Below are 16,771 nucleotides of genomic sequence, written 5' to 3'. Positions count from 1 at the left end.
GCTCAACATGTCCTGAAGTTCTCCAGAGGCCTGGGAATAGCTAATCATGTGGTTCAGGTGTGATATCCAGGGTGAGACCTAAAACCTGCAGGACACCGGCCCTCGAGGCCTGGAGTTGGACACCCCTGATATATGGGAACAAAGTGCATGCCCACACCCTTTCTTTCTGATATAATTTCTTACGTAATGACTTTGATATTTTACAAACAAAGCACGGCTGTTTGACAAATCTGCCTGTTTACTGAGGCACAGCAATCGAGTCGAGCAAGTAAATAAAAGCTTCAGGAGACGCCACTGTGGTCAAATCGTTCCTGCTGTCGGCTCATATCCAGGTCACGTTATTTATGAACACAGCGAGTACAGCAGGGTGTAGGCTGCATCCTGAATAAAGGCAGCATTGTGGTTAGCACTGTTGCCTGCGTTCACCTCCACCGTTTGCATGTTTGCGCAGGTTCAAACACGTGTGCTTAATAGGGATAGGCTCCACCCCCCGCTAAGGATCACCTGCAGAATCCCCTCACCGTGAACTCTGACACTGATGCTGGCCTGATGGGCCTGTGGAGCATGTGCAGCGATGTCTTTGTGTGAAAATGATGACGGTGTCACTGCTCTCGAGTACTTTTTACAATCTCAGGAAGCACAAACACAAGTAATAGATTACTTTGATACTGTATATGGCTTGTTTATTTCCCTCTGGTCTGATGCGTCTGTGTGCTCAGTGTGCTGGCTCTGACTGTGGGCTGACTGGCTGCTGAAACTGCCTGGCTGCACTTAGCGCTGATGACCAGGCTGACGATGTCATCATGGTTTTTGTGGGACGAGCTGACTTAGTTTTCTTATGATGGTGACTTTTACTTCACTCGTTTGCAGCAGTGGTTTGTAATGACACTTGTACCTGATGCCTCAGATGGATTTCAAGAGTTCAGTGGACAAGTTATTTGGTTAAATCTGCTTTAATTTCACATTAAAGAAACTTTAGACCTGCTAACATCTGAGCCTTTTAGTCCATATGTGGCACAGATGCTCCTGTGCACTGTCCCAGCTGTGCACCCCGTCTCATCCTGCTGCTGAATGCTGCACAGTCCCCAGCACACCTTTGCACAGCCAGTGTCCTGTGCTGGTCTCTGTGGAGCTGGTGCTCACTGACTGTTTGTGTTGTTCTTTAAGCTGGTGGTGACAAAAATATGATTACGTGAACAAAGCAGCCGTGTTCTTGTGTCATTTATTAATATTGTGCACAATCGGATTTTTGGTTTGGGTGGTGCGTGAGTGCAAACCATCCTCCTTGCTAAATGATAACACAGGTATCAGAAACACTGAATACAGTGTAACAGGTTAAAAAACCTGGCTGAGACTTTCATTCAGGTGAAAATGTCAAGCTGCAGACACACTTGTGAGGGCTGACACCTCTGGGGTAACCCTACAAGCCCATACATTCCTTTTAAGTTAGAGGATGGACACCTGTAGAGCACAGCCTCAAAGGTCAGGATGAAAACAGGCCCTGGCCTCATTAAAACCACCCCCACCCTTCAGGACAGCTCAATTAAAATCCTAACCTCATGCTGCTCCATTGATCTGCCAAGGCAAGTCTGAGTGTGGGTTACAGGGAGAGCGAAGAGAACTCGGTGGGGAATCCACAGAGCTGCAAAAAATCAGGAGACCCTGAAGATCAGGTAGACTATGGCGTACTGAGAGGTGCTGTGAGGTTATTGTGCTTTAATGGGATTTAACAGGGTTTAAGAAGATTTCTCCCCTGATGGCGTCTTGGTGCTATTTTCCTGCAGGAGAATAAACATGTTCATATTCATGCATGGATCTGACCTCATTTGGCTGCTTAAAAAAAAGTGTGACATCCTGACAGAAAGCAGCGTTTCACAGGATTTGGGAGAGGGTGGTGTAAAGCAATGCATCCCCACCCCCACGGTGTCTGTGAGTGGGTGTGAGTGGAGACGTACAACGGCACTTTATAATGAGTGATGCTTCAGAGGTTTGATTGCATAAGGATTGATTGATTGCAGGTGTCTTCATCACTCTTATCCAATAAAAGCCGAGGATTAACGACCGAGTGATCGACCCTCGTTCTGTCTTCGGTTTCCTTTGATCGCACAATCTGAGCTTTTCAAAAGCTGAGAATATTTAATCTACAGGAGAGAAATCTAATGATCGCTGGAATGAGGAGTTTCTACAAGCTCAAATTTCTCCATGCCATCAGTCTCTGGATGCCACCAGCAGCTGTGATAGCAGCTAAAGAGCTGGAGTCCATCCATCCATCCATTCGCTTCCGCTTATCCTTTTCAGGGTCGCGAGGGGCGCTGGAGCCTATCCCAGCTAATGTGGAGCAAGAGGTGGAGGTGGGGCACGGCCGGGCAGCAAAGACAAGAACCGATTCATGGCCGTGTCACACCCACGGACGAGCTGTGGAGGATTTCGTGTCTTTTGGAGGGCCGCAGGGAAAAAACACCACACAGGGTCTTTGCACAGTCTGGAAATGCTGTGCTACGCCTGCACCACCTGGCTGTGATTACTGAGATTAAATAGATAAAGCTTCCAAATTACTTCTCCAATTAATGTCCAAATGCACTGCAGGAGGTCAAGTGAAGCGTTGAGGACCAGCGTTTGCAGCTCAGCGTGTTCATACAGACGAATGAGGCAACATAAGGATGAAGTGCTGCACTCGGGTGAAGCAGCAGCTGTGTGGAGGTATGTGCCAGGGTCCGAGTGGCTGACCACAGCTGGCCAAGCTGAGCTCTGGTCACAGAAAGAATTCGTGCTCCTCCTCAGCGGTGGTTCACCTTTTACTCAAGTATTTCACGTCCAGGCTCAAAGAACCATTTTCCCCTTATTTGCTGACGATAGTCTCTCCACTCGTCCGCACCAGCCGAGGACAGTGACGCGTCTGAGGAGGCGTGTTCACCTCGGCCTGACACTCAGCACGAGCCTTTCTACACCTGCTGTTAACATCGTGAAGTATTCGTCTTACACTTCAGTTCAAACTGAAGGATGAATGTTTGTGAACGTGTGGGCCGACCTCATAGCAAGGATGTCAAACGTACGGTCTGAGGGCCGCCGAATGTTCCACGCAGGCCGACTGCACGACCATGCGAGGCGTAAGCTTGCAGAGCAGCAGGGTTGGAATTCAGCCTTTTCCCAGGAAGCATTGCGTTGTAGTTTTCTTTGAGTTTTCTCAGCACAAATCATCTGCTTTTTAAACGAATGAGGTCAGGGTGTGCGTGTTTACAGTGAAGAAAGGCCGCGCTGCTTTAACTCTACGCAGACTCCAGCCTGGGCTGATTTCACCTGTAATAATTAGACGGCTCTATTGTAAATAATCACAAAATGCTCAACAAACATTTCTCATGATGTCCTCGATGCGTTTGCCTCATCTGAAGCAATGAATCACGCTTCGGTTTGTCACAGTGGATCACTGTTCCTGTGCTGAGAGTCGAAGGGCTCCTGAGAGCTGCTTTAAGTGGATTACTGACCTTTGATCGTGCTTCTCTTCTCCAAGAACTGGGAGATCCACGCAGCCTCTTCTTCACTAATAAGCTTTAGAGTGATTTTCACTTCTCCATTGATTTGGCGTTCGTTAAAAGGCCTTCGTTGTAACTGCACCTTCAGACATGTTACAGTAAACTCTGCACTCATGTTTTGGTGACACGTGACAGACCTTTGCTCGGCCTCAGCAGGGCTGCAGCGTAATACCAGTAGCTGTCCACACTGAGGTTCTTCTCCTCGTGATCCATCACCTGCGTCGGCCTTATCAACCTTCCAGTATGCAGAATATTAAGTACAGGTTTGAGTATCTGTTTGAAACATTATTGCTCCACAGGCTGTTAGCTGACGCCTGCCGTCGCTGCCTCCCAACCAGCCTGTGTGCGCGGCTCGATCACCTGCTCTTACATTCAGCCGCTCTGCCTTTGTTCACCTTTAGCTGTTCAGTGGTTCATGTACACTGTTTTACCGGCGCTAAATACTCACCATCTGTCTAACCTCTGATACTTGGACGTGTCTGTGCTGCAAAATGTGATCAGCTGCTTTGAAGACATCAGCTGTTTCCATCTGAAACATCATCTGTGAGCAGAAGAACTAAGTTCAGCTCCCCGTTCAACCTCAACCATGAAATGATTGCGGGGAAATTTGCCAGTTTTTAAAAGATTTCCAGTATTTATTGAACCTTCAGACAAAACAAAGTGTTCTGAAAAGCTCACGTGTTCAATATATTTAGTGTCACAGGGTTAAAAAGAAAAGATAAAGTTTGCCTCTGAGGATAGACGGTGGAAACCTCAGAGGGTGAAACAGGGAAAGGACCTGAATTCTTCCTGGAAAGTCAGAAAAAGTTGCGTCTCCAGGAATATTGTCTGTGTGTCGTTGTTTCTCTTCATGGTGCCGCTCCGGCGTCACACTTTTTCCCTCCCACCTCTCAGCCCAGTGGGAGAAGTCCCACGAGTGTACATCTCTATACTGAGTCAACAGTTGAATAACGCTGGGACTTGTTTCTATGCCACCAAACAAAAGCCTCGTTTGTGTCTCCTGGCAAAATTCAACGTTAAAGCCTCTCGGGAAACAATTATTCATTAATGTGTGACTCAGGCTGTGTGTGCGCACATGAACCCAGAGAAGTGTTTCAGCCTGTGAGGAAAGGTGCGATCGTTAATTTCCTTCACAATCAAGTCAAAGCATAAAGTCTGTGCTCGGGAGACGAATCATACCTGTAAAAATGAGGGATTAAATATCTGTTTCCTGCTGTTCTCGGACTCGGGCCGTTTCTGTCATCACACTGTTTTATATAAATCGCAGCCCTTCAGTCAGTCGTGCCATCGTCATCTCCATACGTGATTCCATCATCATGTTTCCGCTGCCACAGGTCGCCCGTCTGCCACAGAGCATGCACACTCACAGTCACACTCTCCAGGTAACCTGACACCACGTTTATGATGAGATGATGATGATGATGATGATGATGACTCGCAGCCACAGTTTTCACTTCCTGTGAAGTTTTTCTGAGCTCACGTCCTTGCTGCTCCTCTGTGGGCTGCTGTGTCCTCCCACTCTCCAGACTCCTGGCTGTAAGGGTAACAACTGATTCTGGATCAGCCACAGGTGTGGACTGTGTGTGGATGTCGGTCACCTGGGACATCTGTGGCTTAACGTGTTTTCTAATAAGTGGAAATGAGAAATAAACTCAATCAAATGATTTCAGATCTAATCTGGAAAGTTTGACTTTACGTGTGTAAAACATTTACCTGATTTCTTTGTTTCTTTTTTGACAAATACATTTTAATATTAGTCAAAATTAACTTGAGTAAATACAAAATACAGTTTTTAAATGATGATTTCAGTTATTTAGGATCAAAGTTATCTTTATGACCTCCTGAACGAGTCGTTGAGACGCTCTTGGAGTAATCTTGGTCGGCTGGCCACGCCCTGTTTTGTGCATGTGTGGATGACGGTGCTCGCTGTGATCGTGGCGTGACGTTTGGGTCCTGTCAGCCTGCTTCACTCAGTCACATAGTTCCTATTAATGGTTCAGCAGGTATAACAGTGTTAATCACAGTAAATTCATGATTTAACCATATTAAGTCAGGATAGTTAGTTATCATTTAGATCAAACTTTAATTCTCACTCACTTTCACATACGTCTCTCAGTCGTCCACAGCTCGTCTCCCATTGGTGCAGATCAGAACTAGCCGGCGCTCACTAACATACAGCGCTCTGCTTTTGTGTGTTGGGATGAATGTGCAACCGTGTGTTGGAAAGTGCACTTATCATCAGTGTGTGTCTTTTATTCAAACTGGGAAACACTTTAACTCTGTGTTTCAAAGGATTGTAAGAATAAAGTTACTGTTACCTAAAACAAACACTCAGCGGTCGTAATGCTTCTCTTTACCTTTTAATGAAAAGGGCCGTCATTCTCTGCGGTATGTGGGCCATGTGTAAGCATATTGTGTGGGCCATACCAGTTTTGCTATGTGGGGGTCATGGCAGTCATGCGCCTCCTCATGGACTGGCAGAACCTCCAGATGTCATCCTGTGGGACTAAGCTGTCACACTCTGTCACTCAAACGACTCTCCGTGGGGTTGAGATCAGGATTAGGCTCATTGGAGCATTCCAACGCCACCACCCGGTCAGGCTGACCCAGTCGTGGCGTTCTTACAGACATGATTTTCTCCAAACCTGTGGAGCGTTTACATAGTTGGGTGTGTTTGCCAGAGGAGCGGTCGTTTGTGATTAGTTGGATAGAGGCATCGTGACTTTTTCCCAGATTGTGTTTTGTTAATTCACAGGATGACATCCTAAAAGCAGTCCTACGTGCTCTTATATAACTAGAGAAGTGCTGCATTAATAAATCTGAGTTACATACAGACAAAAGAGAGTTGTGATCAAACCCTCGGACCATGAATGGACCTTGTAGAAACCACAGGGGCTGGAGTCGTGCCGGAGAGGCTGATCTGCCATATGGCTGCACAGCAGACCCCGAGCACACCTTACCTCACTGCTGCAGACAACGATGACACATCCATCATCGTGCAACAGGCAGGACCACACGCACACACACACGCACACACGCACACACAAGGACGTTGATAAAACATAAAAGTAGGACGAGGGAGTTTTTCTGTACGTCGGTTTCTGTCTGATCAGCGATGTCTCGTTCAGAGTTGTTTGTCCGTGTCTGTGGTTAGTGCTCGCAGCAGTGCTGCAGTTAATAGTAGTACGAGTGGTGTACATGACACTAGCAGCAGATTTATCCTGCAAAGCTTGTTTGTATGGAGTTAGTGACACACCGTGAGACAATGGCCCCTCTGTAGTCTTCCTTAATTATTAAATATATTTTAAATCTGCGCGTGCTGAACATCCACCTCTTTTCTGCATTTGGGCTGTTTGTGCAGATTCAAACCTCACCGTCTGTTAAACACAAATCAGAGAGTCACGTATCAGTGAGCAAACAGCTGTGTCTAACTTTTCTAAATGATTACAGTGTTGTGCTCCGTATTTGTTTGATCCGTCCTTCTTATAAAGGATTGACTGTCCTTTTATGGGAACAGCAGCGTCTTCTCTGGGAAAGTTTTATTGGTTTCTCTCAGCATGAAACGAAAATCTGTTCAAGGCCTCATTCCCACTTCATAGCATTCATTTCCTTTCACATGTAGCTTCCATAGTTTGTCTGTGACTTTCCTAAAAGCAGCGATGTCATTTGAGCTGGAGCCAGAGTGCAGCGGCTGCCCACCTTTCCCTGAGGTAAGGTCAGAATGAAAGGTGTTTACTGTGACAACGATGACATATTGTTGGATTTCAGCATTTTTAAAACATCAGGTGATGTAGTTGTTAGTATATGTGTGGCATATAGAGCTGGCACTTCACCTCAGCCTGTTTGTGTCAGTGCAAAGATCAGATTTGTCTTACTTCTGTATTTACAACTGAAATAGAGAAAATAAAGCTGAGGTATTTTAGACCGCCCTCTCCTGCCCTCACAGCGACTGTTTCCCGGCTCTGTGGATCCAAATATACAAAGACCAGTTCAGGTTTTCTTTAAGCACTTAAACAAAATACTGAGGAACCAACTTTCTCTTTTTGACAAATCTACCAAAGATAACATAACTCAGTGTGTGCACTGTGCAATAGTCTTGAGCCCTTTTTCCTTATGTTGTTTTTCTTGTTTTAAGTTTCTTGGGCAGTAGTTCTCCAGCTTTCTGAAGTTTGATCCATGATGCGGTAACATGGCCAGACATACTAAATATTCACTCTGAAGCTCAACTGTACAAACCCTGTTCTGATGCACTGATTGACCATTTTGAATAAAGCAGGTGTTTTGCTTACATAAAGTATGAGCTGTTTCTGTTTCTTTGTGTTGTGTTAGTTTAGCAGCCGTGTTGGGGTCTTTAAAACAGCCGTGCTTCATCAGTCTGAGCAAACAAAGTAAAAATATCAGCGTCCTGCATGGCACTTTATGGGTGTTTGATTATTAAATATTAAATAGATGGAGATTTGAAATAATAATCTTGCTATTTCTGGTTCAGGAAATAACCACCAGCGTCCTGTTTGTTTGTGGAATGAGACACAGAACGAGAGAGAATCTTGAAACTCATGTAAGTGGATAGCTAGCACAAGAAAATGCCACTGGGTCCTTGGACTCGCGGTGACTCTCGTTATCTCTGCCACTAAAGGTTTGTGTTTGCTTGGGGGTAATGAATAACTGCTCGACTCCAGCTTGTTACAAGAAAGCAGCATCTGCACTCTGCGTGCCCTCTCTGAGAGAAGAATCAAACAGTTTTATCAGCATCACAATCAGCTGTAAAGAAAGCAAAATTTTAAAAAGTGAACGTGGCCTCTCCTCGTGTTCATCTCGTGGTCAGTAATGAATCCTGAGAAACAGCCACGATTTTACCAGCTCATTTATATGGAAATGAATAATCCCTGTAGGATCAGCCCCACCTCCCAGGCCCCCACTTCCTCCACTCTGACTCTGTTACCAGTGGTCATACAGATAGGGGTGACTTCTTAATTGGAAATTGATTAAAAACATCTTTTTGTGACTTCACTTTGCCTTTAGACTCTGCTCCTGTGCACTTTTATCAAATGTGCCCAGCAGGTATTAATTGAGCTAAAGTAACTCCACAGATGGGTGGGTGGCAGCGGTGACGGGGGCACCGAGGACTGTCGGTGGACAGCAATTATCAAAATATGAACGTGCGTCCTGAGGTTCTGATTTTCAGGGTGTGTTTGCAGCGTCTGTTAAACAGGAAGCCGCGTACGACTCATGTTCCTGCACCAAACGGGCTCGCTCCGTGAATGAGGTTCATAAATTTGCAGTGTATGAAATTTGCATGTAGCCTTCGCAGTGATGCGCTGCTGCCAGGACTCAGGTCTGCTGCATCTCTGATCACACGCAGAATACAAATGCACTTCCTGGAACAAGGTGAGGAGCTAAGCCGGCAGGATTTTCAGTGTTTCGGCTGTAAGTGCTGCTAGTTTGTAAATCATGATCCCGAGCAGTGAGCCAGTCTTTAACAGCTCCTGAGACGTGACAGCAGGATTAACAGGACAAACGTGTCCGGTTCAGTCAACACTCAGAAAGGATTCTTCACCCTCAATAAACTAATGTGAGTGAAATGTAACAGAAATCATTAATTATTTGACCGGATTCAATCAAATGCAACATTTTACACTTATGTAACCATGTAATTAAATGATAAAGTCGCATTGAGGACAGATTTATTAGTGAATATGAAGCAGTCCTGCTGGAGTGTGGTTCATCCTGTTTGGCACTGAAATGTTTCTGAACGAACATTTGATGCTGAACTCGTGTCTCAATCCAGCTCCTCAAATTAAATATCGTTGTAATTTCCATTTAATTTAATGCAAATTTTTTACTACACCATAGCTGGAGGGTTTGTGCATTTTACACTAATTACTTTGTTTTTACATGTGTTATGAAAGACACCATCATTTTGCTTCCACACTATATGAGGCTTTTTGACCTTAGCACCACCCAGCAACATTAAAATGCTACATACAGGTTAAGACGTGAATAATTTAAAAGCCCAATCTTTGATCCAAATGTAAACCAAAGGTCATCCCTGCCTACCATCAAAAATTTAAAACAGAGAAGTGGAACATGCGCTCACTGCTGAAGTGACTCTGAGGCGATGAAGCTCCACAGCCCTCGGCAACAGCTCAGGTGTTTCCACATTACGATGCTCTTGTTTCTCCTCGTAGAAGTAAAGTTCCCGATCGCAGCAGGACAACAACGCCCCGTCTCTTAACCCGAAGCTGCTGGGACGGCTGCAGCGCTTCCAGTTAATCCTGTGCATATTTTATGATATTAATGCTACATCCCATCCATTCATTTATTTATTTCAACATTTACGGTGCTGATGGATCCTTGGATCGACTTTTAGTGACATTGCTGTTCAAAACGAGTGTGCACCGATCGTCTGTGAGAGGAAGCTGATGGAGCAGAGGGGAAGTACTCCTGTGATGCAGAGGTCAGACATTCACACTTGCTGCTTTTCCTCAGACAGTCACGGCAGCGAAGCTTCTGCAGGATTTACACGAGTCTTTACACAGTAGCATCCTGCTCATCTCATTTCATGAAGACAGAGCTGTATGTGAGGCACTTTGTAACTGATAAATAATAATTCATCCAGCACGGTTTTTATACCACCATCATCATATCAGCAGTCTTCAGCAAATGTTCTCTAAATGCTAAATATTTTTTCCTCTGTTTCTAATCTTCAGTGAAGGATGATAATTATCTCTGGCCCTAAATTAGCCAGCAGCCTAATTACCATGTGCCATCCAAAACAAAGCTGCCCGTGGATGCACATTTGCAAACAGTGTTGTCTCTGAATCTGAGACAACATCACTTTCTGTATTTGTATGTATTGGCTGTCAGTCGAGGTGCAGTAAACAGGACACAGAAACTCTGCTGCCTCCATCTCTTTGTATTTGCCTCACACGCCACATTAAAGGGGAACGATGGCAGCGCTTTGAGGGCAGCTTACAGCAGCGTTACGTGGACAGACGGAGGACACGTCATGAAAAGAGCCCAAAGGCAGCATCCTCGTGTATCGAGGAACACGTGAGTTACACGGACTGCTGTTTTTGAGCCCCCGCGACCAGCAAAGATGCCAAATATCTATGAACCATTTGATTTACACCAGCCTCTTTAAATGAGCTTGACCTTTGACCTTTTGATATTAATGAGTTAGTTATTCGAGTATTTGGGGTGTTTGAGCCTGAGTTACAGTCAGCAGTGGTTTTAATGAGCTACACAGAGCTTTGCTGCTCTGGTATAAAATGACCCTCAGCTCACAGTGTTTGACCTCAGGAAGCAGTTTTCTCGTGACGTTTAGAACCTCGCTCCCAGGCCGGACTGACTTTTACACCATGTTCACTTTGTAAGCGATGAGGACTATTAGACGAAGAAAAATGACAGGAGATGCTTTAAAAAGGTATTTTGTGATCGACAGGTCGCTGCCGTACGAGGGCGCTGTTCCTTGGTTTCAGGTCCACTGGTTTCAAACAGCAAACTGGCAACAGTCAAAGCTCCTAACCAGTGAGTGACCATCTTCTGTATACAGTCTGTGGTTCCAGGAAGACTTTTTTGATAATAAGCTGGGAAAATGCAAACATGAGTCAGGCTAGCATGGTGATGGAGCAGGCCTGTTAGCGTGCATTTGGAAGATCGACTAGAACTTCTGAGGAGGCATTCCAGTTTACCCAGTATGTCATTGTTCTGGAACCACACTGCAGTCATTGCAGTTTTGTGCTCCACGCTGACAGGATGTGTTTGTTATCACACTTATTCTTTGGCTTTTTCACAGATCTGTTCGGCGGACGCTGAAATGACCCCAGCTCAGTGCTGAGTAAAGGTGCTTAAGAGCTGAATAATTGGGTTTGAAAATGAGCCTCCGTGGAGCTCGTGTGCACTTCACGTGTGAAAGCAATTCAATTCGATTCCAATTATGCCACGTCTTTGCCATTTAGCTTCTACGGCCTCTCACGCGCCAACCTGTGTCACAACATAACAGTTTATATATTTTCAACGTAAACGAATAAAAGATTCACGTACAGAGGAATCTCGAGGCCATTACAGCTCGTGGGCTGTGTTGTAACATCTGAGCGACACAGCTCACAAAGCGCTGTTTTTGGAGAGCAGAACAGAGGCGAGCGTGTGCGCGTGCTGACTCAATAACATCAAGTGTCGCCCGGGGCAGCGGCTGCTGAGGGAAGTGCTTACGCAACCACAGCGTTCAACACGGACGGTAGGTAAGTAAGAAGGAAGATTTGTTGTCATTGTTAATAGTTAACATGCCCCTCCCCCCACTGTACTACATCGTGCTTAATATTGTATGTGTCATGGCCTGGGTCTAGGGACCCAGGGCTCAGGCATTTTCAGTGTATGTTTATGTTTTCCGTGTGTTGTATTGGTTTGCTCTCCATCTCTCCATGTGTCTCTGTGTGAGCTTCCGGAGGTGTGGGTTCGCTGAGGAGACTGCGAACCCGGAAGTGGTCTACTCGAGAGACGGCCGCACCTGCCGCTCGTCGTCCTCTGCCAGCTGCAGCAGATTACGCTCGTCTAGGAACGGCATTTAGGACTGCAGCTGAGCTGAGGCCGACGCTGGATCCTTGAGTCAGAACTCGTCAGTACTGCCGTGAGCTTTTACGTAACCTCCGCGGAAACAGATCCCCTGCTAACCCTCTGCCTTTTGTGTTACCAGGAATCGGGAGCGGAGTACGCCTCTAAAGTCACGGTGTGGGAATTGGAGTTTTTTGGAGTCGCCACCTTTCACTTCTCACGGACATCTGCACTGTGTGGGATTCAGGGAGAATCACCACGGGACCACAGTGCTGGGATTTTGTATATAGTTGTGTGTTTTTCACCTCCTGTAAATAAATCCACTGTCCTTCACTTAGAGTCTCGCGTTTGGGCCCTGCTTTCACTGTCACTCCACGGTCTGCCATCGCAGCCCGTGACAGTATGAAATGATGAGAAGTTGCTTTCCTTTGATTCTTTGATGTTTTGGTAGCTAAATATCTGGCAGATGTCCCTGTTAGCAGCTGGGTGAGGCAGTCAGTGACATCAGAGCTCTGACCTGTTGGACTAATTAAAGTAAGAATTTGGAAAGAAACCTGACATGATGAGGGAGCATCTCCTGGACCAGTGTGAACTCTCAGTGATGCTCTGGTTACTGAAACATGCAAAATCACATTCACACCATTAAAAACCAAGAACAAACTGGAACCAGAGATATTAAAGGACTTTTTACTGCACTTCTCCATCAGCATCATCACATCGTCAGTCGGTGCTTCATGTTTCAGTAACATTTATGGAACTGAAATCATGGAATAATTTGCAGATTAGAGAGGAGCCTTCCACTTTTAAATCACGTCATAAAACCCACTTCATTCTTTGGCTTTTAACCACAGGGACACTTAGTTTCTCTTGTAATTAAATTAGTGATTTAATTAATTATTTTACTTTTTCTTTTATTTGGATTTTATTTACATATTATGTAATTTTATTATATAGTTCCAATGTACAGCACTTTGTGTCAGCTGTGGATGTTTTATAAATAAAGGTGATGATGATTTTCATAAAACTAAATATTTTAACACATGTATGCGCATATGTAATGTAGTGTACACATTAATGTGGTGGAAACAAACCGGTCGGTGGTTTAATAACATCAAGCACGTTACAGGAGACAAAACCCATTTCTATAAAGGACATAAACCAGCATGAACACACAGGGAAAGATGAAAATAAATAATAATAAATGTTCCACCTCAGCTCTCCAACATTTTTAAGCAGCAGCTTTAAAAGCCTCACTGACATCCAGCAGCTGTGACCTGAATGTTGAGGTAATTTACACCTTAAAGGTTAAAATAAATCTTGATTTTTAAACATTAATAGTTCAAACCTGCTCCTGTTGAGACACCGGAGTGACTGACGGTTTAACCGGATCTGAGGCTGCCCTGCTGGGATTCGTGAACTGCTCCTTTATCGTTCTGCTCCTCGCCGCTTCAGAGCCGGGCAACCAATCACTGACGAGAAGGCGGGGAGAGAGAGGGGAGAGAGAGCGGTGGGTGGGTGGGGGCGGGGCTGCTGGTGGTGGTGGTGTTTCAGCACCGCGGACAGCTCCTGCCTCTGGTCTCTGGGCTGCAGGGAGAAACAGCTGGACGAGACTACACACCGCTTCACTTCGATCCACAGACCGCGCCGAGCCCGCCCCACGCGATCCACGCGAGAACAGGCTGTCCGTGTTTCTCCTCCTTCTCCTCCGTGCTGACTGCTGTGTTCTGTGGCCTCGCAGAGGACTCCAGCCTCGGTTAACTGCAGCGCCTCTGCGCCTTCCGTCCGCTGGCTCCTCTTCCTGTTGTTGGCGGCCACGGTGTTGTGGGGTTTTCGGGGAGGGCGGGGCGGAGGAGCAAAGTTCACTTCTTCTTTGCTCTGATTATTTTTGGTGTCGTGCACCTGCGTGTGACATGTGCGTGTGCACGCCGCCGCTCGCTGCCCGGGTTTGTCTGCAGGCTCGGGAGCGCATGTTCCTCCGGGATGCAGAAGTTGTGTAGTTCCTTTCGCGCTCTGCTGTGAGACAGGTGAGCTGCATCTGCAACGTTGGCTGGGATCCTCGCAGCAGAGTGCCACGGACTCGCTCGTTTCACGTGGACAAACGTCAGAGAGCACGATGAGGAGCCTCTGTGACTTTTTAAATTGCACCTAAGAGAGAGAGAGAGACGGGGGTGGGGTGGGGGTCCCTGTTAGTGCCCCGGCACTGCTGCAGGAACACAGCTTTGTTTCTTTAGCTGCTTAAACCGCTGGGATCGCGCGTGACAGTGGACACTGTGCCGCTCACCTCTTTACCCCTAACCTGAAAACAGAGCCCGACACGCGGGGAACGAAATGAAGAAGTTCCGGAAGGTGCTGGACGGCCTGACCACCTCCTCCCCGGGAGCCACTGTGGGCTCTCCGTCGTGCGGCAGCGCGGCCGGGACTCCCACGGCGGCTCCAACTCCGAAGGAGATCGACGTCCAGGAGACGCTGGTGTCGGAAAACTTCCAGCTGTGTAAGGTGGGTTGATGGAGGCGCTTATTTAGGCTACACCCGAGTGAACACGTGACCTGCGAGGTGCTACAGGCGGGCAGGTGCAGGCGGCTCTGGGCTTTGGGGTGCGGGTGAAAGTTGAATCTGCTGCTGGCTGTCAGAGGTTCAGCACCGCGGACAGCTCCTGCTCTCAGCGGCCTCCGAGTCTATCCGAGAACCGTTCGTGTGTTTGTGTGTGCGCGTGCTTGTTCTCGTGTGTGCAGCACTGTGTCGGGCCGCAGTAAGTTGTGCACATGTGCACCAGGGAGCTGAGAGAAAGTGGGTGAGCAGCGGCGTCCACGCTGCGTGGAGTGGGAGCGATGACATAACCGGTGAGCCTCGCTCTCATAAAGGAGTTCGAGCCAGAGGAAGGAGGCTGCAGTGCTGCTCAGTGAGGAGGGGGAGAATGAGGGAGGGGTGCTGAATGGGGGTATTTATAGCTTCCTCTGCCGCCCGTCGCAGCTCTGGTCCTGGATCCATTCTGCTGATGCAGTGAGGACTCTCGGGTTTACAGGGACGGCTCTGAATGGCTGTGAATAATTCATTGAGAATCTGAGAGAAAAGGCTTGTTTAGAGGAGTGTGTTATTATTAGGCAGAGTAACACTGCTGTGTGTGTGTGTGTGTGTGTGTGTGTGTGTGTGTGTGTGTGTGTGTGTGTGTGTGTGTGTGTGTGTGTGTGTGTTGGGCAGGTGGGGAGGGGGGGCTTGATTCAGGTTGGAAGGATGCGGCAGAGCAGCCTATAGCAGGCAGCAGAAAATGCTGGAAAAGAGCAGCAGGATGGCCGGCCCGTGCAGGAAGCTGCTCCTCCCCTGTGAGCGGCTGTGATGCTTCTATTGACTGAACTTCTCAGGAGGAAGCACTGAATGTACAAACATGCCTTCAAGCACACGTTTGTCCTGAGTTTGTGTCAGAGGAGGTTGCATGTCATGGTTAGTGTGTCAGGTAGTTGTCGTGCTGCAGACAGGGCTCGGGTGTGATTAATTACAACATGCACCGATGACAGAGCTTTATGTTGTATGAAGGCTGGACTTTGATGGGTGGAAGAATGAGTTTTCAAAGCCTGTCATCCTGCGCCAGATGTGCACATTAGGAGTGGGAGAACCATGAATGACTGTTAGCAAACCTGTGTACGCTGAACACAGCAGAAGCTGCTTGTTCGCTTTAGCTTCAGCATCAAATTCACAGATTCTGAGGGATAAACAAGGAAAACGAACACGTTTCATCTGTCGTATTATCATTTCCTGAATTCAATGACTCGTCCTCATCAGGGCAAACAAATCGTCTTCTCCTGGCAGGAACCAAATTTGTTTTTGATTAGTTAATGAACGTCACTGGGGGTCGACCACAAGCTGAGAGCTAATGGTGGTCCTGATGAGGTTACACCCACCAATGTTTCAGAGACGCTGCTGCTGTGAGACTCAGATCACTTCACTGCAAATGCAGTAATTTCACTCAGCAATAAAACTGGTAACACACACATGTTCATTATCACTTATTGAACTGTAGACATCAGAGAGACAGCTGACAGGAAAAGCCTGGTACTGGGTCCATGTCTGTGGGTCTGCTGGAGTGATGGAACTCCATTCTTCCAGTAAATATTCCCTCTTCTGGTGATTTTATATTCATCCTGCTGATCTTCCAGAAGTTTCGGTTTGGCTAAAAAACCTGAAAATCCCAGAGAAGAGCATTCATATCATTTCATGCTTATGGGGCTTCCTACCAGGACAGAGATGTTCCATGAAAGGGTCACGGTGACGACTCACAACACCTCACAGCCACAGTAGCAAGGTGCCGTCCAAACCATAGCAGGGCCACCTGTAGTGTGGAGCAAGGTTTGTGTTTTCCTTTTATTCGTCACCCGTCAATCTATGACAGTTACCTATATTTTCATTCATTACTCTAAATGCTGTAGATAGGATCAACATTCTCTGACGTAATTCTGTGGGCTGCGTGTGGGAGTGTTTGGCTAACTTCTCAAAGTTAGTCATGACTTCTGTCCTCGCTCTGCAGTGTGGGAAGAAGCAACAGTGCAGATTTTATTAGACAGCGTTTTGGTGTGTTTGTAGTTTGTACAGGAATGCACTCCAGAACAATTAGAGCGCTGCTGAAACAAGTCTTCAGTGAAATCTTACTCAGACTGAAGGAGAAAACGAGGAAAACGCGAGGCGCAGGTGGCTCT

At 46.7% G+C, this 16,771-nt stretch overlaps 1 protein-coding gene across 16 annotated transcripts in view; it reads left to right on the top strand.

Moving 5' to 3' along the window:
• The first annotated feature begins 13,609 nt into the window (after window positions 1-13,609).
• The window catches only part of stxbp5l (syntaxin binding protein 5L), a 136,209-nt gene continuing 133,047 nt past the window's right edge, over window positions 13,610-16,771 (top strand). For 15 of the 16 annotated variants that reach the window (XM_085248527.1, XM_085248525.1, XM_085248523.1 and 12 more), the window contains exon 1: window positions 13,610-14,579. In XM_085248527.1, the coding sequence (XP_085104653.1) occupies window positions 14,412-14,579 (168 nt within the window). In that variant the 5' untranslated portion in view covers window positions 13,610-14,411. The remainder of the gene's footprint in view (window positions 14,580-16,771) is intronic. The other variant, XM_085248521.1, reaches the window with a different exon arrangement.

The sequence above is a fragment of the Mchenga conophoros genome, linkage group LG16 (genome assembly GCF_057382185.1).
Source record: "Mchenga conophoros isolate Kocher_MC1m ecotype Shallow Benthic linkage group LG16, M_conophoros_male_GT1.1, whole genome shotgun sequence".
NCBI lineage: Eukaryota > Metazoa > Chordata > Actinopteri > Cichliformes > Cichlidae > Mchenga > Mchenga conophoros.
The sequence above is the reverse complement of the archived record's forward strand: the minus strand, read 5'-3'. Positions and strand labels throughout refer to the sequence as shown.